The sequence below is a fragment of the Chiroxiphia lanceolata genome, chromosome 21 (assembly GCF_009829145.1).
Source record: "Chiroxiphia lanceolata isolate bChiLan1 chromosome 21, bChiLan1.pri, whole genome shotgun sequence".
Classification (NCBI taxonomy): domain Eukaryota; kingdom Metazoa; phylum Chordata; class Aves; order Passeriformes; family Pipridae; genus Chiroxiphia; species Chiroxiphia lanceolata.
The window spans coordinates 6,621,156-6,648,470 of record NC_045657.1 but is presented as its reverse complement, the minus strand read 5'-3'; the positions used below and the strand labels follow the sequence as shown (position 1 = coordinate 6,648,470).

The window sequence follows — 27,315 nt, the reverse complement described above, 5'->3', positions numbered from 1 at the left end:
CTCATTCCTTAATTTACAGTTAGATCTTCCTTTGTAAAATGGATGAGGGGTATTTTCAAAGTATTTAAATTCATATGGGCTACATAACACAATTGTATTTTACAACAGTAAGACTCTGAGATATAACAGTCCATGTTGGTGGTTGCTCAGTGTCTCCAAATATTTCTCCTCCAGCATCTGGAAGAAAGCCACAAGGCTAAATCCCTTTCTTTGTTACACTTCCTGGTATCCTACAAGCCCTCAGGACAACAACAATATTAAAAAGGGAAAAAGGGGGGTGGATGTTAGAAAAGGTTCACTCTTATGAGCCCCCATTCTATGGTTGTGATTTGTACATATGAAGCCAAAATGCTGCCTCCCGTCTTATCATTCAAAAAGCAAGACTGATACTTTCCAGCCTCCCATAGATGATTTTCCAGCTTATGAGCTTATGCTATAAAATTTCATTCATTAATTTCTATATATATATATCTCCACTTTCACAGGAAGGCATCACAGCACTTCAGCTGCAAAATAAACGGGAACTAGAGCGGAAACGTCTTATTTTACACATGAAGTCTGGTCCCATGAACAGAAGGGCCAGTGTGGATGTGCCAGCCAACTGCCCTCAGAAACGTTTCTGGCTTAAAAGGGATGTTCCATTTTCTTGCCCTTGTCACCTGAAAAAACCCTGAGTGATGCAAAACTGTGACACTTGGATCACAGAGCTCAGCCCCTCTCACAGGTAACACCTGAGATGTGGCTGCTCAAGGGAGGGTGTCTTGCAGCAAAGAGAGTTGTGGACCTGAAGTGTGGGCAGAGACAAAGGTGTGTGGCACAGGACAGTTACACACGAGCTTATCAGGAGCAGTTCTGTTGTAGAGGAATATTGTTTTGTACTTCAAGGGGCCCTTTAACTAAGTATTTCAGTTTATTTATGGTAATGTTGGTGAAACAGCCTTTACTATAACACACTTCTATGTGAATAAAATTATCTTCATGTTACCTTCCTACTACTGTTTACAAAACAGAATCTGAAACAGCAACAGCTTTACTCACTTGGATGGTGATGTTTCCCCCAGTTTGTTCTGAAGGTGATACACTTCATCGAGATGCACATTTGCAACTTGCTCTTTCTCAAGTTCTGCCGCATTTTCCAACAGCAGTTCCTTAAGGTTTTGTGCTGCCCATGTATCAGGTGCTTCTGAAGACTCTGAATTCCTGTTTTCAGCGTGGATCTCATAATCCAGCTGATGGACATCAGAGAATGCTTTGATTTCTTGCATAGCTTTATGTGACACTTGTGTTCCAGACCCTTCCACGGGCAAGGCTGCGTCACTCACAACTTCGTTAGGAACACCACTGAGCAGGAGATGGTCAGAGCTCTGCAGCTGAAACAGGAACATTTTGTACTTTTCAAGCTCACACTTCATATTCTTAATTCTTTGTTTCAGTTCTTCTACATCATCTGTGGCTTCACAGTCATCGAGTGCATCTGTACTTGTTCCACTCAATTTGCAGGAGCGCGGGCGCTCGGAACCCAAATGTGCAGTGGCTGAGTCCATGTCCTCGTGTTCCATGGGATAAAACTCCGCATCCATCTCTTTTAATGAACTCTGAATATTCCCATTGCTAATGTTATGATGATTTTGCATGTCTGAAAAACAGGAGGCTTGAGAGTGAATATTAATATTTCTTTATCTGACACACTGTTCTCAACAGCACCAGAATGAATTCATTTAATTCTACAATAGCAGAATAAAAATGCAGATAATTACCAGCTATACAATATTAGTTTGGGACTTTTGACCTCTTTCTTTGATTTGTCTGTTAATTCAATAATTCAACCCCTTATCACCTTTCAAATAAACAATACTCAAAATACACCCACTTTCTTTTCCCAAATGATTGGAAATTCCTTTTGCCATAGGCTGTCCTGAATCAGACACCATTGAGGCCCAGACCTTCCCAGTCACAAAGATATAACCTCAAACATGAGACCATGAGATTTCAAAGGAGACTCTGACTTCACATGGTTCTTCCTAAAGCTTCTAATTAAATATTCCTCTTCTCCTCACTTCAAAAATCTATACAAAACCAATTGGAGCATAAAGTCAGCAGAATTTTAAAAAGGTTATCAACAAAATAGTAAAATTTGAAGAAGGAGCTTTAATAACTTCTTTTTAAAGGTTGATCTAAACAAAATCCATTAAAGTGTTTGGTGTTAAAGGTTTTACTGGCACACATTTGACATGCACATCACATTCTTCAGGTGACTTTGCCATTCCTAAGTAATGCAATCATCCCAGATTCAGCCCAATAAAAGTCATATATTCCTACATATAATCCATGTTTATACTTGTGTGTGTATTGAGGGCTCTATGTGTTAGTAGCTAGCAAAATGATTATTTTCTAGTTACCAGTAAATTAAATTTTGCCCTCCTATTAGTTCTGCAAAAGATCACTATGAATTAGAACTTCCCTTTTGGGAGTCACTCATTGATCTTTCAGAGGCCTTAATACTTTCAGATTGGTTTCCATGGAGAATTTGAATGCCCAGGTTCAAGCTTTAAATCAGCACAAAATCTCAGGAGGAGCAGCTCTATATGAAGGCCCAAGTCAAGTTCAAGCACAAGCAAATAAAAATAAATATAACATAAAAGCTTGAATAAAATAAAGCTGTGATATTGGGATATCAACACTGCCCAGAGAAGCTGTGGCTGCCCCATCCCTGGAAGTGTCCAAGGCCAGGTTGGATGGGGCTTGGAGCAACCTGGGACAGTGGAAGGTGTCCCTGCCCATGGCAGGGGGTTGGAACAGGATAATCTTTAAGGTCCCCTCCAACCCAAACAGTTCTGTGTCTCTGTGCAACACTTCATTCATCAGCTTCTCCTCCTTCCCCACCAGTGGGTTGCTGCAGTAACACAGATGTCAAAAAACCCAAATACTTGGTGAACTCTTAAACTCTTAAACTCTGAAATGCTGATTCCATGTAAACATTCCAGATAATAAACAGATAAAATAACAAAACCAGATATTAAGGAAGAAATACTTCAGATTAGAGAACTGGCTGTAGTTTTAATGAACCAGTGCCCTTTAATTAAAGGAGAACTAATAAGCTCTCTGTGCATATATGGCCACACAAGGAGCACATCCCTGCACACCAAAGGATCACAGATTTGGCCATATCTTCTCTGTACAGTATTAATCAGGTTATTCAAGCTCTCCCAAAAAAGACTAATGGATGATGCAGAAACATGGAACACACAGTATTAAGCCTATTTATATTTTCATTAAACAATTCCATTAGGTTTCAACCTAATTGAATGCCTTCAAATAATTCAGATAAGCAAAATTCTATCATTCAGTTGCTTCAATCCAGTAGTTCAGAACTAGATGCAGAAGCAATAAGTAACAAACATTTAATTCAGAGGAGAGTTCAGAAGTGAGGACATTAGCAACAGAGATCAGAGTCAGGCACATAACTCATTACTTTTACTGGAAACCAGACTCATAAATCCCTGTGGCCCTTCTGAAAGCACAACCCTGAAAGACCAGCTTGGATCCTTGGAGCAATTAATCCATACTAGCTAAGAAAATGAGATTTAAAACCCATAAATAATGGCAAGGGAGATGATTACCTGCAGCAATTTATGATTTTATACAGCTCAGAAAAAACTAGACTTTTAAAATTTCCTTTTTTCTTATACTATACCATATAAATTCTTTACCTTGATAGTTTTGCTGATTTTTGTCCATCACATACTCATTCTTGTCCTCTGTACCTGGATCAACACTTTCCAATTCCACCTGGGTTTCACTATTATCCACTTTGAGCAATGAGTCAACTGGAGAACAGTTGGGGGAAAGTAAAACACAATTCAGTAAGTGACTGAAAAAAATTTCATGGGCACAGTTAAAAGAAACAAAACCAAAAAGCAACCAACCAAAGCACAAAACAAAAAGCAAAAACAACCCCACCTCACAAATCCCAACCCGGTTCTCTGACAATTTGGAACAGGAAAATATTGGTCATGTGTAACAGTGCTTGCACATATTTTTAAAATACTTGAACTAATTATAAGGATAACTACTGAGAATGACTTGCAAAGGCTCCAACTAACAAATGAAGATAAACATTTGCAAGTCCCCTTTGTGATGTTACAGTTCATCAATTTGTAGTGCATTTTTCAATGTTTTATGTTAAGCTTAGAGAAAAGGCTTCAAAGTTTCTCCAGCATGACCACTGATCATAAACTAATCTTCTGCAATCTCCCATTGCAGCAAGCCTTGGAATTACCAAGTGTGCAGTACAAATGTTACCCAGGGGAAAGAAATCAGTGTGGAAAGGAAACCACAGGAGTCCAGCTTCTGATTCATCTCAGGATTCAATTCAAAAGTACTGCCCTTCTCAGCATTCTCCATGGGCTTTGCACCTACCAGAATTAATTGTTCCAGTCCCATCATCTTAAGTATTTACAACAAATTGTACCATATCTGTCCCTTTCCATGACAACTTTATTAACAAAAAAGTCCCTGCAAACTCCATTTTTGACAGTGGTTCACTCACCACTTGATTGAATCTTATTTCTCATACTGACACTCCCTCCCCTATCCTTCAGATCTCTACTCAGTTTTTATTCTAACTGCTAAGTGCATTTTTGGGTTTTTACCACTCCAAATCTTTCTGTAATACCCACTGCTCTCTGTCTTAAAATTTTTCATAGTTTGCTGATCCTGATACTTTGTCAACACTGAGTTTAGATTAACCCACCACACTGGAAACAGACACTTGATTGATCCGTGGAATATTGGAAAAACTTAATTATGCAGCATAAACAAATACAGTATTTTTTACTCGCTTGTCTCCATTACTGACAGTTTTCATTAAACTTGGCATCCTGTAAAGGAAATTTTTTATTTACCTAAACACTGACATATACATGTGCACATGTGGCACCTTGTGCATCTGTCATTTATTATGGATTTTGTGCCATGTGTACACAGTACTTTCTATTCCATAAAAAGCTGGTTTACATTTTAGTGGCAAAGAGGGAAAAAAAAGGTGCTTTTCAAGATCTGTACATATTTGTCTACTCAGGAAATTCATAAGGTTAAGTAGCACTGTAGATATATAAAGACAATCTGGGTTTAAGCCACTATTCCAAGCAGCACAATCACCAGGTCTGTTCATTATTTACCTCTCCCTGATGTGCTTCCCTGGGCAGGCTCTTCTCCAAGGTTTTCAGCTCCAGACTCATCCAAGGAGTCTCCATTAGTTTGTGCCTGCAGTGCTTTGGTTTGTGCTTCACAAGCTTTCAGACCTTCCCAGGGTGTCCTGGTACAACAGTGCGGCTCTGACCCTGATTTTTGCATCCAGGAGTTCAAAGGCACATTTCCTAAGGGTCTGGAGGATTTTAAGAGCACGGGCAGACGGGATTTCTTGGGCAGGGAAGAAGAGCCAGCCTGAAAAAGGCATGGAATAAAATGGGGAGTTGTAGCTCGCATGTAACAGTCAGAGTACAGGAATTATAAGGAAACGTTTTGTAGAAAAATTAAATTTTTCCTGTAAGATCAGTCAGCTGTCACTTTAGTTTCGACAATAAGTTTGCAATGCCCCTGGCTACATGAAAAACAAACATTCAGAGAGGCAGAAAACCCATTCCACTGGTACAATTTTCTGTAAGTACCAGCTGCTCATGCATCCACAGCCTCCCAGTGACTGGCTTCTAGCTCAGGAAGCAACACAGCAAATCCAGCAGTGACCAGTAAAGGTTTTTAACCAGCAGGACTGTTAGTTCTGAATTTGTGGATGCCTTGGGAAAATAGTTTCTCACCCAAACTGACCTCTCTAACTGCTACTTCTTACTGTCATTTATATCATAAATGTCTGCCAGCCCAGCAACTTAAAACCTTTAAGCTAACTTTAAAACCTGTTCCCTTTAAAACACCTTTTTTTTTTTCTTTTAGTTGAGGATCCTCCTCATTTTTAAAAAATTCTGAGCTTATTTTCCTTTCTTCCCTTTGTCTCCACCTAACAACCCCTATTTCCATAACTCTGAGAAAACCAGCACAGCTTTGCATCAGCCACAGGGGACATTTATCCTGCCACAGAGAAATTCTTCATGAACAAAACCAGCTCCTTCACCCATACAGTCTATAAATTGCTTCTGCAGCATTCCCAGTTCCTACTGTAACAGACATTCTGTCACTGGAATTGGGGGAAGTTAAATTTCTTAAGTGACCACATTTTAAGCCTCTTGCCTTTTGGAAAGTCTGCATAAAACAAAGGTTCCTTGTTTAAACCACAGAGCATAAAATAGTGCTATCTCCAAAAAGATAAAAGCATGCTATGTGTTGATGAGAGTTATGGAACTGTGTGCAATAATGATAATAAAAATCAATAATGGCATGTTCAGATAGATTGAGTTTATTTTTTTGCTGTTCATTTGCTCTACCCCTGTCCTGGGCCGCCTAATTTCTTTCACCACCCAATGTGTATTCTGAAATACCTTTTCTCATTCACTTCTTGGCAATTATAGTCCTTACACAATTCAAAATAATAAAAAGCAAGTTCCATTTTCCTAATGCCATACTCAATCCCTTTTGTACATACATGAATACAATATCATCCATAGGCTGAAATATAAATCCAGAACTTCCAGTTAACTAAACTGCATTAATAACAACAAACCATTCCCAGCTGTCTCAGGGCTGTGGCACAGACACATATGTCACCCAGATTACCCAAAGGCCAGTTCAGCTGGCTACATCACATTATTTATAAAAGCCATTCCAGAGCTAAAGATACACTGCATTAGTCCAAACAAGAAAGCTTTTAAAGCAACTGATTCAGGGATTGCATTGAGGTTGCTGCTGATTAAACTAGAGAGGAATCAGAAGAGTACATTGAAACACAGGGAAAACAGGAACCTGGAAAAAAGAGAAGTGCAGAAACAATCACAGAATGGTTTGGGTTGGAAAGGACCTTAAAGCTCACATCATTCCACCCCCTGCCATGGGCAGGGACACCTTCCACCAGCCCAGGTTGCTCCAAGCCCCGTCCAACCTGGCCTTGGACACTTCCAGGGATGGGGCAGCCACAGCTTCAGAAAAATCAATCCAAAAGGAACAAGCCAGAATAAAAATGAACAGTTCCTAATTGCTGCCTCACATAAATCTCTTGATCACTAAAGCCATGGGAACCACTCTTTGCAGAAGGTGCTACAACATTCCCCATTAGAAGTGCACAAAATCAAAAGCAACGCTCGCCTTTGTCTGCGCCGCAGGAGCCAAGATCTTCAAAGAGTTTTCAACTTCACTTCTATCACTGCTGCTGAAACAATACACAGGAACTCTTTAGCAGACACTGTTTTCCCACCTCTTTGTTTGGGATCACAGGCTGCCTGCAGACAGAAGGCTCGAAAACTCAAGTTCTGTCTGTGCTGACAGAACAGAATCTGTGCTCTCAGGTTCCAAACCAACACGACAAACTGCCCCCCAGTTTCACAGTTGCCCTACTGGCCACACTTCTCTAAAAGCAAGACACCATTATTAGATGTTAATTGAAGGCTAAAATTAGGATTGGAGTTCGTGGAAGTCTACCCCTGATTCCTCACCAGCCTGCTCTCAGACATGGTGCAAGGCTGGAATTTTCTAGAACACATTTGCCATTTAGACTCAATCAATGAGTTCACTCTGCTCAGGCTCTGCAGGCTGTGACCATCTCTGCAGGAACACAAGGCAGTACAGAATCAGGCCATTATGCTATAAACTCTTTTTCCAAAAGCTGTAATATTTACTAGTATCTGGTCCCGGTGAGGATTGAAATTCAGTTAATTAACGTTCTAAAGCAGGCTGAAGTATGTGATGAAAAGCTCTGAACATTAAGAACAATTATCTAAAATATATTTGGCTTACATCTCTTTTCCTAATATTAAAAATTACACAAAAGCAAGATTTAATATTAGAAATGAAACATATTTTTCCCTTTTATATATCTATTCCCTAAGTACCAGAACGAGAATAAACTTACTTCATTTGTTCTTGTAAAAAAAAGTCTTTCATGCTGTTCACCCTCCTTATACACATTTCCTTGCTGATGTTCTCTTTCTGCATTTAATCTTGAATAGTTTGACTTTTCTTCTGAGGCTCCTTTTTTCCCTTCATGTTTGAATCTCATGACATTACTCTCTAAAGTCATTGTTTGTGTAGCTGCATCTTTCAATTCCACTTTCAACAACTGAATGTCCTTATTAATCTGTGGCACTGCATCTGGATAAAGCTTCTCATTCCCATCAAAAGTTGATTTCAATTCTACTTGCTGCTTTAAGAATTTAGTGACCTGCTTGAAACGTTTGAGTTCAGCTCTTAGTTGAATAATCATTTGCTTAAGATCTTTTTCATCCTTTTTCTCTATATCTTCACTTGAACATTCTTCCTCAGTCGTGTTCAGATGATCTAACAGTTCATTTACAATTTTCATTTGTTCTTGTCTGCTGCACTCGGGAAAGAGGAGAGGAAAGTCATGAATTTAGATTTTTATTTAAGCAAACAAAAATACCTTCTAAGAAACTCTTCTGCTGTGTCGTGACACATCTGAAATTCCCAGGAGATTTTGTTTTACTCACTAATGAATTACGAACAAACAGAGTTTTTGAAACCTTTTCACAACTCAAATTCTATCATAAATTATCTCATCAGTGCTTTTCTCCTATTTATGGCCATATATGCTCTACTGTCCCTCTCTCAATTTATGAACTGACACTAAACCTCTGGTAAATAAAGTGATTGCTTATGTAACAAAGAAATATATGAAATATGAATGGATTTTCAAAAAAGTTTACTCTCTACCTTAAAAATTAATTTATACTAAAACCACGGGAGACTTTAGATCATGGAATCACAGAATATCCTGAATTGGAAGGGACCCACAAGGATCATCAAAGTCCAACTCCTGGCCCTGATGCTGAGTTTTTCTAAAAATCTATCTCTTCATGTATTTTTAATGTAAGAGGGAAGATGGAAACTGAGAAAGTAGCCAAAAGCCTCCAAAACCAGCTCACTGCAGACCACCAAACTGCCCCATGGATAACTAGTGGTTCATGGACAACAGTTTGGAAAGTGATGTTTAAGAGAAACTGAAGCCAAACAAGAGGCATTTAAAGCACAAGCAAGCTCTCAAATTCCACAGACAATTTTGTGTGTCCAATAGAGAGCTGTTTGTGCCATCAAACACACAAAGCAGCATTTTAAACAACTGCATTTATATAGTTTAGCATTTGAAATGGTAGAAGCTAACCAGGCTTTTTATGGCTTTCTCTGGCATCTGATGTCATTAGTGAGAATTCAGTTATGCAAAGTACAGGCTCATCACCCGTCAATCTGGTCATTTATACTGGAACACAGAAAAAATTACACGCTAGAGTGGTAAAAATGATGATGCTGGAATCGCTCATTAGCAGACTTTTAAGTAAAGTTAACAAATAAACAATGCTTTCTGTTCATCTTCTAAGGGAGTAGTACCTCCTCTTTCACCACTAACTACTGCTGTGACAACTAAGACCATTTATGCCTGTTGGGAGAGTTTTAAATAGTAATGTGAAAATAGAGAATTGCTGGAGTAAAGCCAAGTGCAGGATGGTGAACACAGAAACCAGGATTTGACTTGTGTAGCTCCATGTGATATTCTGCTCCCAGCATTGCTCAGCACAGTTTAGAGGGAAGGTCATTCCCATCACCCTCCAAAAATCACTACACCCAGTGAAGGAACAGCACTGAAAGGCACTGGAAAAGACACATAATCCTGGACACAATGATTATAGTGGAGAGAACTGGGAAAGGAAAATGAGAATCATCTCCAACAAGGCTCTAATTCAGTTCTCAACCAGGAGATAAGTGGTGTAAGCATGAAACTGGGGAAATTAGTCAGGGAGTGTGGTTTCCTATACAGACATTTCTTGCTTGGTATCGGCCAGTTCCTATGGAAATGAGCATTTTAGCTGGGAATTGATCAAATCAACAGACACAGACACTTCAAAAACACCGGTTACACCAGGGCTTGTGCAGATTTAGGTACACAAGTGCCTCCTCCTGCATTGAAAGTGACCCAAGCACTCACAAAATGGTTCAGCTCAGCACAGTCCTACAAGTGATTCTATTGGAATAACCTCCTATTCAGCTGCAGGACATGGGCCCCAAAACTCCCTGAACCACTGACAGAGAGCAAACCTCTGCCCAGGCAGTTCAGGTGAAATGCATAGAGCAACATCCATTCAAAATTATCCCTGTAAAAATCATTGTAACTCCAATTCCTCCACCCTCAGACCCCCATGTATATAATTTTTACAGCAGTGAAGCGTCATCCCCTCCACCACACCACCTGTGCTCTCAGATATTTTGGTTTTTTAAAGACAAATACCACCTATTATGAACTGAGCCCTTTAACTCTGCTAGACCCCATCCTAGAAGCAATCAGTCCCTGCAGCAAAGCTCCATGCAGCAGTAACTTTGGAGAGTTTCTTTCTTGCAATGGGTTTTTCTTAAGGATTTCTACTGATAGTGTGTTTCCTAATTACTTAATTGCATGATAGACTAGAATGGCTCTGAAGGTGTCTTGCCAATCTCTCAGGTAAATTAGACAGTGCCATTATCTAAATTCACTTTAGCAAAATTACTTTATTCTCTTCTCAAATAGAAATACTGTCAAAAGCAGTGCACATCCCTCATACTTACGTAGATTCCAGCACAGATGTTCTATTTTCCCTTAAAAGAGATGTGAGCAAGCTCTCTTCTGTTTCATATTCACTCATTCCCATTCTGCCCAAGTGTTTGTCAGCTGTATCATGCTCAAATTCAGGCTTAATTGGACTCCTATAATGTCTGTCTTTGCAGAAACTCTCTGAACAGCCCGATGGAGTTATCTGCTAAAAAATTGCAAACATTGTCTTATTACACAGGTATGTAATGTTCTATTAAATTCAGGGCTGTAATCTTTTTTGTAATCAGGTTTGGTAATTCCTGATGCTCTTTATCTGCATTAAGAAGCATCCACAGACATTTCACTGGCTATTTATTAACAGGAAAACCAATTAACATCTATTTCATATGATTAATTCATAGCCATCAGTTGTTTAGGAAGGAGTAAGAAGATTTCCCTGAAGGTCTTTATCTGTGAACAGGTATGAAACTTCTGGAATGTTGCCTGCAAACTGCAGCTAACATTTTATTAGTTCAACTTGGAATCATCTGTATTTACAGTACGAATTCTGTCCTGGGATCTCCAGATGCAAGTGATGGCTGGGACAGGAAACAACATCAAGTATTTTACAAGCTGCCAACTTCTTGCAGAAAACACTGTAGGTGTGTCCTAGGAAATTTCTACCTGGGATCTCTGCAGTCATTCAGCCCCCATTAAAACAATCAAAGTCAGAATAAATCACACGAGAAATCAGGCCCATGTGGGTAAAATTTCCATCAGCAGAGAGAGGCAAGGATGTTAAAAAGCCAAGAGAACCTTATCAATACATCACTAACCTGTTTATCCACCTCACAAGGAAAATCCAAAGATACTTGAAGGCAGACCTGGTAAACAAACACAAAAATTACAAATTGCATCATTATTCTTCAACATTACTATAGACAATGCCCCATTTTGTGTCATATTTTAGCATGTTACAGTTTTTAAACCTGAAAGGTTCAATTTTAATTGCACTTGATGATCCTCTAAGGTCCTGCAATCTGAATTATTTTGTGATTCCGTGATGCTTTATATTAGAATAAGAGGACAGCAGATTCCTGTGTGTATAAAAATGCAGTCTACCAGTTACCAAGACATCAAGCACTTCAAACCTGAAGAAAGATCTACAGTATTTTTTCTTCAATCACAGCAGCAAATGAATCTCACACAATTTGTACTATAGGCCTGGGTGCAATGGAGGGAGAAGATCAGTGTGTGTTTAGGTAAAGAAACATGATTTGAAGGGACTCTCTGTCACCCCCTTTCAGGATGACTATAAGAACTCCAACAAGAGAACACAAGGTCCACAATGAAACCATTTTGACTGTAAAGCCAGCAGAAAAATACAGGAAAAAGCTTCCCCAAACTCTTAAGGATAACAATCAGTTGAAAGCAAACTCAGATAACAAGAAAAGCATGCTTTGGTCGCAAAAGACTTTGTGTTCTAAGAAAATAAGAGATTTTAAAGGCATGCAGAGAAGAGGGCACTGTAACCCAGTGTACCCTGAGCAGAGTCCTACCTGACTGACCCTCTCACAAAACTGACTGTTCTGCATCTTCCTGTCACTGTCACCATCTTCAGTCTGCATCACAGGCTCCTCTGTTGTTTCAAGACACTACACAAAGTATGGAATGATGTGAAAATGTAGCACAAAAAAAAAAAATACTGTGATATGAAACATGCATAAATAAGTCAGTGACATGTCTTAAAAGAAAAATAAAAAAAGCCTGTAATACAAAGTAACAAACACTGAATTAGATTTCTTCGACAAGATCAAAGAAAATTAGTACAAACCCCAGGAATGACTCTCATCAAATACAGTGAAACTTCATCTTATACATTCCCTTATTTTTATTTAACCCTTTCTCTTCAGAATTTATAAAACATGCAAAACCAGTCAAGCCCTCATGGCAAAGGAGCTCTGTCTCCTCAGTCATATTCTCATTGTGCCTATTCTATTTTCCAATTTCCAGAATTTATATTCATTTGCTACACAGTTTAGGCTCTTCTCCAGCATCCAAGAAACAGACTCAGGTGAGAGACTGGAGGGAAAGGAATTGGTGTCTCGGGGTCCTGGATGTGGTATTTATAGCTTGGTGCCAAAACTCAAGAGAGAGGGAAACCTGCTTCCCCAGGATCACAGGCTGCAAAGTCCCATTGCAGGAAGAAAGGATTCTATGAGCAGAGTTATTTCTGCTTCCTAAGAACACTGGGAATTGAATGCATGTGTGGGGTTTGATTTTTTAATTGAGCATACATTGAATGTATGTATATATATATATCTCTATATCTATATATATGAAATTAATGAGAAAAACCTTTTTAGCTCCCAATCTCTTGCAGTAGAAGCAACTCTAATGGTTTTAAGTATGAATTTTAAAAGGCAGAAACCTGATGGTGCAGTGTATTAATACATTTGCCTTTTACAATTAGAATCCTCTACAGAAAACTTAACTTCCAAGTCATGTTTGGATTATTTTGGTATTTTCACTCGGATTTGGTTTTCTAGGACAACACAGAAGAAAGACAACTTGAAAACTGGAGGAGGACACAGATGGGACTGTGTTGTATAGCAAGGGCATGCATTATAAAATCTTTTTGTTGTCATCATGGGATGACAAAAGTCCAATAATGTTAGCTATTATAAAAAAAAAAACTGTTTAGATTTAGTCTTCCATGTGTAGATTAAGGACAAACCCTGCACTTGTGTATTAAAAATGAAGTTGTTTGCACATGTAACTTATCCATCCAATGCAACCACTTTTTATAACTCAATAGTTTTTAGTACCTGCTCTTCCAAGGCCAGTATTTGGTTTTATAAGTGAGGATTCTTAGCCTGAAACTACTGCATAAGACCAACAGGTTATAAATACACTATTACAATGAATCACTGCAGGTTGAGCCTGGTCCTATGGTCCTCCCTCTGAGAGGCTGAAGACAAACTTTCTGTGCCCCAAGGAATCTAACCTAATGTGCAACAAAACATTAAAAGAAAAATAAGTGTCTTAAGGCCAGAAAAATAAACCTACCAAGACTAAGCTGCCTGTTTTAAAGTATTTCCTTGGAGACTGAAAACCTTGAGAATGTTTTTTCAAAATGAACCCCTGATATGCTTGGTTTGCAAAGATCCCCAGAGCCCTGAAGGTTGAAATCACTGAGGCTGCTTCTCTCCAAGAAAGCAGATGTTCAGAGGACAGTACAAAAACAACCTTTTCCTCTCCTCTTTCTCCCTCCCAGCATGAACATGAAGCCAAGAAACAGAAGACTAGGGGCTATCAGACCCTGCAGAGGCACCAACATGCAGATTCATCTGATTTGTGCTCCAGCTTAGGGAAGGAAAAGCAAAATGGGAACATTTTAAGAAGCTGAGAAAGATATATCTTCCTGTGTCTGTCCAAATTCCTCTTATAACACATGTTAGTGTCATCCCAGCACCACCTGCCAACAAATTTTAGCTCAAAACCCACACAAAAAATAGAACATAGGGTTTTTTGACAGTGCTTATTAATATATAAAACACACTGTTGTCACAATCCATAACCCGAAATCCAGGTTGCCATTTATTGCCAGGCCTGATAAAATGACAAATGGTACAAATGAAAAATGATAGAAACTTTTAAACTAAAAACTTTTAACTAAAGATCCTTTCACTTTTGAGCTCCAGAGTACTACTGTCATTCTGGTACAGGTTAAAATCCATATTTCATTTTCTTATTTCCTTTACCAGAATTGTGGGGTTTATTTATATTTTACAAGCTTCACTCCTCATCATTCTACATCTAATTTCGTGTAGGGAGTTTTCAGAGAGCAGGTCTGTGTGTACTTGTCATGTGGAGACAAGCAGGAGAGCACAGTGTCCTGTCATGATAATCCCAGCACAGGACTGGAATTCCTTTGGAATTAACTGCAGCATCCTTGGGGGTGCAGCACCCTCTGCAGGATGATGAGGCAAATTGCAAAAAATATTAATTACGGGAAGTGCAGGCACTCGGGAAGGGATCACCCCCACAAGCTCTGTGCCCAGACCTGTTAGTGACACATGAATTCATTATTTCAATAAAACCACGGCACCCCTAAAGGTCTATTTCTCATTTAAAACATATTTCAATTAAAGGTAGCATGAGTAAGCCTTAAAACTGAAAAAGCAAGAATATTTGGTGACATCTGATGATTGTTTGACAGCACATCCAGGAAAAGACATGAGCCTTTTTCCTGAGTCCTGCAGAAAAATCACCAATACCACAGCCCCAGTTCTGGAATCAGCCAGTCCCTATACATAAGAAATTTAAACTGTTCCTGTCCTTGTTCTTTTAATTCAGAAATTCAAGGCACAAAATACCAGCACCATCATTATTCTTTCCACATTTTTTCCTTCCTATTCAATATGTTCTGCAAACAACAAATGGGACTGAAAGCAAAAACCACAAAGGAATATAAAGACAAGCACTACCAGCCACACTTCCAGAAATATTTTCCAACAAGCTGGAAGGGTCAGTAGGATCTCTCAGAGCCTCCTGAACACCCTTCACCACTCACACACAGTAACACACGTGGGGACCCAGCTCCCAAAATGCTTCTCAGTGGAACCTCTTCTTTCCCACAGCTAAAACCAGCCTCAGCCTCAGGAAGAAGAAGGAAATACCAGCAAGGATTATTTCCACAGAGCTGGGGGCCCCTTCTTCATGTAATTCTCTGTTCTATATGAAGAAACAGCCACACATTTAGGTGACCTGAAGTGTTGTTCTCTCTTTTTTGGCTGCATTGGACCCTTTTGTTTTGTAGATGCAAAGGAAATCTAAACTAAACTCAGATAATCAGACCCAGCATGAGAATGACTCTGCAACAGCAAACAGATTTTCAGGAATAACTAAAATGCTATATAAGGTACTGCTTTCTTTGTAAAATTAACTATTTCCTTCCCTTTCAATTGACAAAACAAATGGATCACAGACCCAATTAATATTTTAATGAGTATGTTGCTTCCTTTTGCATCATTTTGCATCATTGTTTACATCATTAATTTAAAAAGTTATTATAAGGAATTAGCAACTTCAGCCCTGAGGGCTTTACACTCCTTCTGAACTGATGTAAATGACTCCACAAGGTACATTAGATGAGAGAGTCAGACTCAGTACTTTAAAACAGAAAACCCACCTCTCTGTGGTTTAATACTTTCAGTGCCTCCTTCCCTTGAGAATCTGTTGTACAACACCCAGACTGCCTTTCCTTAAGTTCTTGATTAATTGACTGCAGTTCCTTAACCATCAGGAGCAGATCAGACACCTAAATAATCAAGGGAAGAACAAGCAGAACTTTTAACATCCAAACTAGTAGGAAAACACATGATGATATATATAAATGTCCAGCTAAATCCAAACTGCAAAGTGGGAGAGGCTGGGTTTGTGTGCCTGCTCTATGTGTGGAAACATGGTTATGTATTTGTGAGTTGGCATTCAAGGAACCTTAATTTGTAAGACTGTAGTCTCCAGTCAGTTATTAAGTTCAAGTATTAAGTTTCACAACTCAGTGGCAAGAACAAACCTGAGGGCACCTCACACCAACAGCTGATTTGAGAAGAAACATTTAATGCAAGAAAAAATGGCATTGTAGGGAAATAGCATCATCCAGAAACAACCTGTTCTTCTGCCTCCAAACCCATTTATAAATTACTCCCATTCTGAGCAGCTTCACAAACACAAAATCTGAATGGACACTCGTGTTCAAAGCTCTTGAACAGACATTACAGTCACAAACCCATTTAGGATATCGAGAAGGCAACATTTGGAGAAGAAGGTGAAATCTTTTTATTAGACCAATTAATATACTTGGAAAAACAGGTCAGCTTTCAGGCACATAAACCCTTTTTCCAGTAAGAAGTTACATATAAACATCTTCTGCTAATGAGTGTCCCTGAACCTACTGAAGGGAATATGCTCAGAGATAAAAGTGGTGCAACCCCAGAATGGCACTGGGACACAATCTGGGGCTTTTTTAGTGACACCTGTTCAGTGTAAGGCAAAATTCCTTCCTTTAGATTACCCACCTCCAGAGTGTGAGCACCTGCCTACAATTCAGCTGGCCCTGAGAAATATAAAACTCCACTTATGTTCACTCCCAAACAACCATATTCAAAATAATTCCTTGTCATAAACTGGAGCATGGACCAGAGGTCACTGCACAGGGTAAGGAGGAAGAGAACGAGTTTCTGAAGTCTGATATTGGTTTATTATATGGCAGAGGTGAATTTCAGTTCTCCTTATGTAGAATGGAGACAACGTTCATTTACCTCTGGGTTATTTTATAACACGCCCTATTTACCAAAAGGTTTGAAAGTCCTGGAGTCTGCTGTATAAACTCTATATCTTCATGTTTATAAAGGTGCATGAAATACACATTGTGGGATATTTAATGTCAAACCTTTCCTTTGGAGTTGACGTACGTGATGTCTGAAACACGGAATTGAGTCAAAAACTTGAGTCCAAGTGTCTCAGAGCATAAAACTTTGGCAGCAACTCCCCCCACCTTTCAGCTGATTCTGAAGTCCATGTGGTGTAACAAAGACTAAATAGTTCATAAAAGGTGGGTCAAAGAACCACAGAGATGTTTCCTTCAAATCCTTTCAGAACAACCCAACTGTATCTAAATAACATTTCTGTGAGAGATACAGAAACTATAAACAAAGCAGAATAAAGCCATTAGAAACAGTAAATAATAAAAAAGATCAATACCTTTTTCTTAAGTTCTTCAAGAGACAGATGATCTATCTGTAGGCTTAAATGATCTTGTTCTCCTAAACAGATACTCATATAAGATGTTTGATCACCACAGAAAGATAGTGTTTCATCTGCCAAAATAATCAAGGACAGGCATTATTTCAGAAATTCCATTTGCAGGAAAACACAGCACAAAATGCACAGACAGGACTTTTCGAATAAGAACCTTCCAGTAAGTCTCCCAGTTAAAATGTTTCATTCCCAAAATAAGCTTTCTGTTTAATTGAAAGAAAAATTTTGTCCTCATATTTCTTTGTGCTTCTGACACACAGACATGCTGCATTTTCTGTGGCTCTATTTTCTGTGGTTATCAGCATGAGTTGTGAATGTGATTCTGAATTATAATTTGCATATTTAGCATTACAATTAGAAATAATTTTTAGGAAGGATAAGTTAGGCATGAATAGTTATTCGGTTTTAACTATATTTTTATGAACATGAACTCAAGGTCTCAAGGCAAAAGGCCAGGTTAGACAAAGCTAATGAATTTATTTTGCTTTTGGGTCAAAAGAATGCAGCCATTGAATTGTAAATAGTTACTTATTCATTTCCTCTATAACTGCAGGAATTATTTGTTATGTTTCAATAAACACCTGCTTATTTACAATATAGATGACAGCTAATTCTACAAATGGATCTCATTAAATAGAGAGAAAGCACATTTAAGGTAGGACAAAGAAGAGACATCCAAATCCTACTCCCAGCTCTGACACTGATCCCTTGGCTGCTGCAAGGACCCCAAACTCACAAATTATCACTAATTTTTCAGAGTCTTCATTCCCAGCAGCCTCACCCTCAACAAAACTGCTCCTGAGAACACAGGAGTATCCACGAGGCCCTTTGGCCCACCCTGGTTGTGGATCATCTGTGGGCTTTTGAGGCTGGAAACTCTGAAACAGTCAAAGTTTACCTTTTATCACTTATCAGAGCTGTCAAGGGAGTGATGCTAAAACTGAAAATCCAAGTTGAAAGGGGAAAGTGAACAGGCTTTATTGTTATTTATATATCCCCTAAGGAATAAACCAGATACATCTTGTACATATGCAGTAAACTATATTTAACAGTGCCCACTGACATTATTCTTTTCTATATCTAAGAATATCCTAAAAACACCTCCCAAGACGTACAATAAAAAAGCTTGAAGACAAAGTTATAGTTTAAGGCTCTACTCTTTCTGAATCACTAAATAACAAAACCTCTGGCTACTTGTTCTTTCTCTAGAAATAATTCTTCTATTAGGAGGAGGTTATCCATTCTCTGAGACACAAGCTCTTTGGGAAGTAATTGCATCCCATGGTCAGAAGGTGATCCCATTGCCACAGGTTGATTCCAAGTCAGGAATCACAGACTTCTGTGAAAAACATGAATTCTGAGGGTACAAAACTTGAGGCAGCATGAAATGATCCCTGCTGCAGAATTGCCATGGAATTACCAACACCTCCTGCATGGAAAGAGAGAAGCTGTCCCTCTGTATGTGCCCTGATTTGATGTTACAAATCCCCCAAATCATCTTCAGTGTAGAAAGCCAAAAAGAAACCTTTTCACACCTTTTTTACTCTCAAATATTTCTTCTCCATCACAGCAAATTGACTGTGATGACTGTGACAGGGGTTTTTTTTGTGCAGGGAGAGGGTTGGGCTGCACATGGCTACAGACCTCGGCGGTTTTTCATGTCCTTTATCTGATCTTCTAAGATCTTCTGCAGATTCCGGTTGCCCAAAACATCTTCTTCCAGTTGTTTTCTCAACATGAAAATGTTGTTCAGTTCCACTTGCAAGCTATTTATGCTGGATAGAAAAGGGGGGGGAAAGAAATCTTTGAGATTCAATTCAAACCTCAGCACATTTTATCCACCTGGGCTTGCACCAAGAGCCCATTTCACGTTCCCCATCGCTGGGTTTCACCACAGTTACATCATTTTCATGCACGAGCACAAACAAATCCCTACATAGGAAGAGGAGACTAAATGTTTACATACACAGCCTCTTCCTGCTGTTTTGAGCTGTGCTGTTTCTAAGTCAGCTTCCACATGACAGAGTTATTCCAGCAGCCAACTCTGGGCAATTCTTTTGAAGGAAAAATCAAAATTACTGACTTCTGGAGAGTATGCCAGAAAAATATCATTATTATATAATGCTGATGGCTTTGTGTACTCCATTATGTGGTGACCATGGAAACTTCATTCCCTTGCCACAGAGCTACACTATATAATCTAATGCTCCACTTAAGAAAAACATCAAAAACTCCTGTTTCACTGAAAATATGACCCAGACATAACTAACTGTTTTATTTCTTCATTTATCCACACAGTCTGTAAAAAGACCTTTTGAGGTCTAAATTGTCTCAATTATCTCAATAGGGCATAAATGTCAAAACTTACAATTTATAAATTTGTCAAGGTGAATTAATTCTTTAAGCAGCTTTGCCAGGGAAGCTCTTTAGCATCAGCCCCTCAGGTCTCACAGTCTCAGCACCTGGAGCTGTCCCTTTCTAAATCTTCCCAACACCCTTCAACTACATCAACAAGACAGTTCTGATCAGTCCACAAAAAGACTTAAGTACTGAAAAAAACAACCTGAAATTGTACTAAAATGAAATAAATAGGATTTAATAAAAAATAAGTAACACGGTATGACTGAACACATCGTATTATTTATTTTCACATTTACTTCACTCAGTGTTTTAAAATAAATGAAGTTGCTGTAGAATTTCCAGTCCACTGCACTAAATGCCAGAAAATTCAGGGATCTTTAAAAAATTTAAATCCATCTTACAGGAGACTGTACAGGAACACAGAGCACATCATACTTGCATGAGAATAACAGCGTATCGTAGAAGCACATTAATTAAAAGGCTGCACGTATGAAAAGACTTTCAGGCTGTCTCCTGACAACTGTGCTGTTGTCAGGGTTTCCTGCACAAGAAACTACTGCTTTAACCAATTCTGCCTCATCCAAGAGCTTCTTTGAAGAGAGACCTCTCTTAAAAGCTCAGCAAAAAAATTAAGAATAAAAACAAATCAACACATTACTAGAAGCCAGGTAAGCACATTTTCTCCTTTTCATGAGTTAGAGGTTTTATAAGAAAAAGCATTGATTCCCCACTTGGAGAGACGGGGAATGTCTTGGTCCTGACATCCTGTACCTTATTTTGAAAAATAACCACCCAGGTTGCTTAAAATAAATAATGCCTAAAAGAAGATATGTCAGCAGGAAAACAGATGTTTGCCTAAAATCCTTGTCACTGCTGATGGCAATTAAATTCAGCTTCCTCATCTGTGTATCTGCAGGGCTTGTTTATCTGTTTCCAAGAACTTTGGCTGTTCAAGTCTTCCCTGATGAGATTCACAGCACATCTCAGCCCCCAAAACTACGAGGGGGAGAAACAAGACCAGTCTCCAACTTCGAGCATCGCGTGCAACCGCTGCGTGACACTGCTCTGTGCATCCCAGAACCCCGCATCAGGAAACCAGAACCAATGATCCTGATCCTGCAGAAGTTAATTGCAGAATTCCTAGGACCCTAATGATTACACCTACAGTTATAAGTTTCCTTATTTGAAAGGAAAAACTCGTTTCAGAGCCACTTTCCTCTGCTGTTGTTACGGAGCGGAGCGATGACAACCCCCTTACACACAGAACATGGCTCAGTGTCAGGCCACACTCCTCCTGTGAAATAAGAAATAATCCCCATAATCTGACTTCTGTCACTATTTTTAATTAACAAAATTCTAGTATCTAAAGCAGCTCCTGAGCTGGGGCCAAGCACAAGCTGGCACAACTGTTAACGTGCTTAACTCACATACAGATCTCATCTACTCACTTCATGGTTTCCAAACTACAGTGGGCTATAAACCAACTGCAAAATACAAACACACATTCCCCCAGGGCTGGCAGGAATAAGCCATTGCCTTCAGGCAGAAAGAGTCAGGAGGCTCTCAAATGCTCTCAATATCTAATTAAGGCGTTTGTAATTATAACAGCAATAGTAAATTTTTTATAAAACATTTAAATTTATTTTACCTTACGGCTAAGAATTTTCTTTATTTTATCATAACATCTCCTCCTCAACTGCCAAGCAATAACAGGGTACAAAGTAGGCCACTGATTTCTCTCTCAAATGTTGTGTTCTTCGATTTTAAAAGGTTAAAAACCACTTGCTTCTGCCATACTTCTCAATGCCTTACATCGAAAGTGTACTATGTAATCTTCAATTATTCTGTTTTGTTTAACCTTTTCCAAAGTCTTATGGCTTTATATTCTCATCAAAATTCTCAAAGTGTCACTTTTAAGATAAGCATTATCTGTATTTTAGAAGTAAACCATGGCAAATTGTCCAGCACCCAGAAGTTCACTGCAATTTGATTTTTCCCCTATATTCCAACACACCACATGTAACTGCTGAAAATCCAGCTGCTTACTTTGGTACCTCAATGGAAATGTGGGTTATTTCAGATTCCAATCCAAACAGAAATATTTTCAGAAACATTTAAGTAATTTACATAATAGAGCCTCACTTACAAAAATATTTCCCTTTATAGAGACAACTACAGCGAGTTTACAAATAACTGCCTGGTAAAAAAAAATCTCCAGTTAAGCTGCACATTTTTCTCCCAACTTCTGACTTTTGCCCTTTGAGTTTAATTATCCCCCAAACCAGAAGTACTCACCTATCTGATTCTTTGAAGGTCTTCACTAGGGTAGAATATATATTTTGTTCTTTCCTTAAAGCAAGAATCAGCTTCTCATACTCAGCTTCTTTATTTTCCTAAATTAAACCAAGAACATACTGAACTTGCAAGGTAATTTTTAGGTTTGTGTTGTATCACTGTTTACCTACCATGAGTGAGTCACACATCTAGACAGTGATTCATCATTTTTCTCACAGTCTAAGAAGCTTCCCCCCCACCCCAACCCAAAGCATCCTCACTCCCAAAGTTCCAAAAATCCAGGAACAACCCAGCAGGCAGCTATTCCTGAGGAGAGGAAGGGAGGGAAGGGAAAGCAGACAAACCCAAGTTCCAAGAACACATTTTAGAACAAGTCCTCTCAGTGTTCTGGATAAATCTGGCTTTTTTGGGGCAAGGAGTTCCTGCAAATTCTGTTCCATTTCTGAACAAGAACAAAAAAAAAGGGTTGTGTTGAGCCACAGCTAAAGGATGACCGTGTCAGACACTCTGTGAGTCAGCTTTCTGCACACTCAGCTGGGTCACCACAAGCTGCTGCTTCACTTGTGCAAAGGAAAGAAAATGGTTTACCTGCAGTCTTGCTCACAGAAAGGATATTGTTATTATTTTAAGAATAAACCCAGACTCTTAGGGTACATTCTCAGTAAGGATCCACTAATTCCCCCAGACTTCTTTCACTCCAAAACAACCACACAGTCACTGTTTCAGCAGCAAGCAAAAACCACAGCTTTTCAAAGGATTATTTGCTTGCATTTATTGCATAAAAGTATCTAAGATATCAGCCATCTCTGAAGACAAAACAACTGAAATATCTGTAGCAAATTTAGATGTATTAATATCAGGCACAAATTCTGCCTCTGTTTAAGAATTGTTGCTTCTCTCAGTTTTCTTTTTCAACTGAAAACTGAAAGCAAGAACAGAAGAGGTGCCACAGCTAAGGGGAAATCTCAGCTAAGGGAACTCTTAAGAGATACTAAATCATTAGTGAACAGATCATTAACAAGGAACAAACCTACACCCAGGAGTTTTAAGCAGCTGTTATTACTCCAACTGCAATTCCTAAGGAAGGAATTGCAGCAAAAAAAAAAAAAATCAGCTACAGTATAATCTTGTTAATTCACACTAACGATGCAAAGACTGTTAATTTGAAAAATTCAGTGTTCTGCAAAGTAAACAGCACAAAAGCAAGGACAACTGGTGTTTACTTTTAATTATTTACACTCATACTTCACTGTATGCTGGCAAACATGCTAAATAATATTTTGCAAGTGTAATCATGTTTTGCTCAATCAACTCCTGTTCAGGTAACGTGCCTGGCAGGTCCTGCTGCAGCTTCCACCACCAAGGCTACAGAGTCTTTGAAGAAGTGACCTTGCCTTAGGACACAGGCACCGTGTTCAGCTGCCACCTACAGGCACCTGTATTCTAATAAGTGTCTCCATGTTCTAGTGCAATTTATACATTAAATACTACTCAGTACTGAAGTGAAAAATACTGAGATTCATATCAAGTATATCATCTAGATGAGCAGAGGAGGAGCTCACAGCAACAGCTTCTGCTGACTGAGTAACACAAAGGCAAACAGATGGAGGTGGGTGATCCAGAGGCCATTAATAAAACCTCATGCAAAAAAAAATGTTAAAAAGTACATCTTGCAGCCTAAATTAAGGAGCCTTATCAATGTGCTGGAACCTCAGCCTTTCAAGAACAGCCACTAAATGTAAAATACACAGGCTGCAATTTAACTTGGAAAACTTTGGTCACAAACACTGCTCAGTGACGTAGAAAAAGCGACAGGAAAAAAATTAATCTTTTGACTTAATTTAGTCGGTTCGCAGTCTGTTAAAAGTTCTAGTGAACTCTTCCATATGTCTGATACAAGCCTTGCAATTATTACTGAAGACATAGAGAGCCACACCCTAATTAAAAGCTCCTCCTGAAGCAGTGGCACAGCAGTGTCACTCTGCAGGGTTACGGAGCACAGAGCAGGTAACGGGTGGCACCGATCGCTCGGGGTCTGTGACTGCTGCCTGAACAAAGCACTGCTGAACACACCACCCTGCTAAACAAACACACCACCCTGCTAAACACACCACCCTGCTAAACAAACACACCACCCTGCTAAACAAACACACCACCCTGCTAAACAAACACACCACCCTGCTAAAAACACCACGCTGCTAAACACACCACCCTGCTCCTTTTAGAAATTCACGTGTTCACGGAGTTCTACATTTGCACCAAAACCTCAGCGAGCTCGTGAAACCCTCCCAGCTCTTTCTCTGCGTAACGGGAGGCAGGAGCTGCTCGTTAATTCCAAATGTCACAGACTATACACAAATTATTAAATTCTAAATTCGACCAGCTAGGTAAAGGTTAGCAAAATCACGAAGAAGTGTTCCCGATTTTTCAGAATCTTTCATGAATAATAAGGATGAGAAGGTACAGCATGAACTTCCTTCTTTTTTTTTTCTTTTTTTTATGTACATTATTACTGTCATTTCTAAATAACGTGTAGGAGTGAATTATTTCAATCAACTCCCCGACGGTACACAAAACATAAGGCAGCTCTGTAACTTAAATAGACTGTAATGCTGGGGGAGTTAATGAAACATTAAACCTCTTGACACATGGTGTGAGGGAAAATGTGTTAGGGAAGATAGCTGTAAGACATCCAGGACCATATTGCAGTGAAAGATTTATATTCCCATGAAAGGAGGCAATTTAATACATTAAAGTCTATATTTAAGTCTGAAATACTATTGCTAAGCAGCAGTGGTGGAAAACATAACTTATTTTCATTAAAGGTTTCTCAGATTGTGAGCAATGAAAATAAAAGGTTTATACCTCCACAATAAATAACTTATTGGCAAAGTCACAAGAATATCTGGTTGCCTCACTGAATATTCTCTTGCTTCCAACAATCCTCAGGATCATTTCAAAATCTCTGAAGGTTAGAGAATGAATGACTGAGAGAAAGCCATAACCTACACCTCTTTATTGATCCATCAATCAATCAGTACCAAAATTTGGTAATTTCTTCTAACTTCTAAATTCCTTGGCTGAAAATACATTTAATTCTGAGACTTCACAGACACCAGAGTCAGCAGTTGCCTGAATCCCCTGTAATTATCAATTCCCTCGTTCACTCTCTAGCCCATGACAAAGGCTCAAGAATCCAAACTCCAATATTAGAAACTGTCATTTATCTTCCCTGCCCTGGCCAAGGCACCCAGCAGAGCTCTGGATGTTGGTTGCCTCAAAATTTATCATTGCATTAAAACAGAGTTCAAAGATATGATGAAAGAGATAAAGTTCTGCATCTCTCAGATCAGTGTCTTCAACTTTAAAGATCAGTGAGGCTGGAAGAGCTGGGTTTCTGTTCCCTCTGGTGGGGAGGATCCATCCAGCTGTGGCTTTGCTGGGAGTTGGTGCAGCAGGGAAAAGCCATCCAGGAGTCCCAGGCAGCCAATGAGAGCAGAGCTCTGGATAATCCGTGTCCGAAAACTGATGATTAACATGCCAAAGTGGGTTCTTACAGGAGATACGTGACACTGGGGTTGAGCTGAGGGGACAATGGGCCGTGATTAGCTATTGTTCACAGCCACCGAGTGAACCAGCAGCAGAGAATGGGCTGTGATTAGAAGGTGGGTCTGGGTGATTGCCATGCACAGCTTCACCTACCACTGCTCTCACCCCTGCTTATACACCTGAACTGAAAGTGAGGTGTACAGAGGGGAGTTACTGTTTGATTTTCATTAATTCTGTATGATTTTCCATCACTTTTAGGTCCCTTTGTGACAGAAGTTACGTGCATGCACTGCAGTTTGTTTTACAGAGGTTGAATTTCTGCTCAACCTTTCCCAGACTCTATTTCCTGCCTGTACATTCACATACACTGGATATGCCCTCACTGGTACCTGGGCAAACAGGGCTGCAGCTCCTTACTCTGAGCTTCTCCTATAATCCATGACTCAACATGTGCTTGTCTCTACCACATTTAATAACAGTGCCCATCACATCAAACATTTCATGATTCAGAATGTGACCCAAGATATTGCACTTATGTTTCCTTTGCCATTGGCTCACTTTGTTTTGGGCTCCCTTCAGAAAATCTCATTAATGACTGATTTATTATTAAAGAAATGAAAAAGCTTTCTCCACCATTATAATGTACTAGTCTAATTCTTTTTACCTTGTCTGATGCTTCAAGAAATCTTAACATAAACCAGGTTGCAAACAACACAAGAAAGATAAGAAATGTAACCTCAAAAGGAGCGTATTTGTTCAATAATCTGCACATAATAATGCACTGATGGAGTCAGCAAGTGATTCAAAAATTTAACAGTACCTGACTTTTTTTTTGCTTGTACAGAAGTGAAGGGAGAAGGAACTAACTCTACATTTTAAGACTTTTAATTTTGAGCTCTGATTTCAGTTACTAACAACTTTATTCATTTTACGGCATTAAATAAAATGGGCATATAAATACATATATATATATATTACTGCACCATTGCCTTTCTTCTTTGCTTTAAAGCAGTTTTCTTCTTGCCCTAGACATATTTTCACTGCTGTATTTTTCCTCACACTCCATTTATCTCCTTTGGTCACTGGCTCTGTGCAATCTTCCCTCTTATCTATCAGAAGTACACAAACCTTCCTCTGCAGCTCTCTTCAGAAACACAGATACCCTCTCACTCAGGGAAATATGTCTGCCCTAACCACCAAAAAACTCTACCTCTTTATGGTAGGAAAACCTTCAACTTGCTTTCTAAGAGTACAGAGCTTAATGATGCCATATGAGCTCATCAGAGTACAATATTGGTGAATTACAACATACATGAGTCCACAGCTTGGAAGTCAAAGGCAAAATTCTCTTCAATTTGAAGTCAAGGTATTTATCTGCAAACGATCAGTTATGAAAAACTCACCTCTAACTCTCTGGCTATCTTGATAATTGACTGTTGAGACTGTACAGCACATTTTTCCTTTACTAGGCCCTCATTTTTCAGCTCAAGTTCTTCATTAGCTCTTAGAAGGTTCTTGTACTTATTCAGGAGCTCCTGCAATTCTGCATCCTTTTCTTTAACTGTTCCATCCAGTTTCTAACAAAAGAAAGCCATGAGACACTTTTA

General features: G+C 39.1%; 1 protein-coding gene across 5 annotated transcripts in view; it reads right to left on the bottom strand.

Moving 5' to 3' along the window:
• The window catches only part of CDK5RAP2 (CDK5 regulatory subunit associated protein 2), a 71,925-nt gene that overhangs the window by 22,594 nt on the left and 22,016 nt on the right, over positions 1-27,315 (bottom strand). For 3 of the 5 annotated variants that reach the window (XM_032708404.1, XM_032708406.1, XM_032708408.1), the window contains exons 14-25: positions 27,112-27,285; positions 22,160-22,257; positions 19,148-19,278; positions 17,447-17,562; positions 15,873-16,001; positions 12,238-12,333; positions 11,515-11,562; positions 10,714-10,904; positions 8,015-8,477; positions 5,181-5,445; positions 3,711-3,827; positions 1,039-1,636 (exon numbers count right to left, since the gene is read on the bottom strand). In XM_032708404.1, the coding sequence (XP_032564295.1) occupies positions 1,039-1,636; positions 3,711-3,827; positions 5,181-5,445; positions 8,015-8,477; positions 10,714-10,904; positions 11,515-11,562; positions 12,238-12,333; positions 15,873-16,001; positions 17,447-17,562; positions 19,148-19,278; positions 22,160-22,257; positions 27,112-27,285 (2,426 nt within the window). The remainder of the gene's footprint in view (positions 1-1,038; positions 1,637-3,710; positions 3,828-5,180; positions 5,446-8,014; positions 8,478-10,713; positions 10,905-11,514; positions 11,563-12,237; positions 12,334-15,872; positions 16,002-17,446; positions 17,563-19,147; positions 19,279-22,159; positions 22,258-27,111; positions 27,286-27,315) is intronic. The other 2 variants (XM_032708405.1, XM_032708407.1) reach the window with 1 other exon arrangement.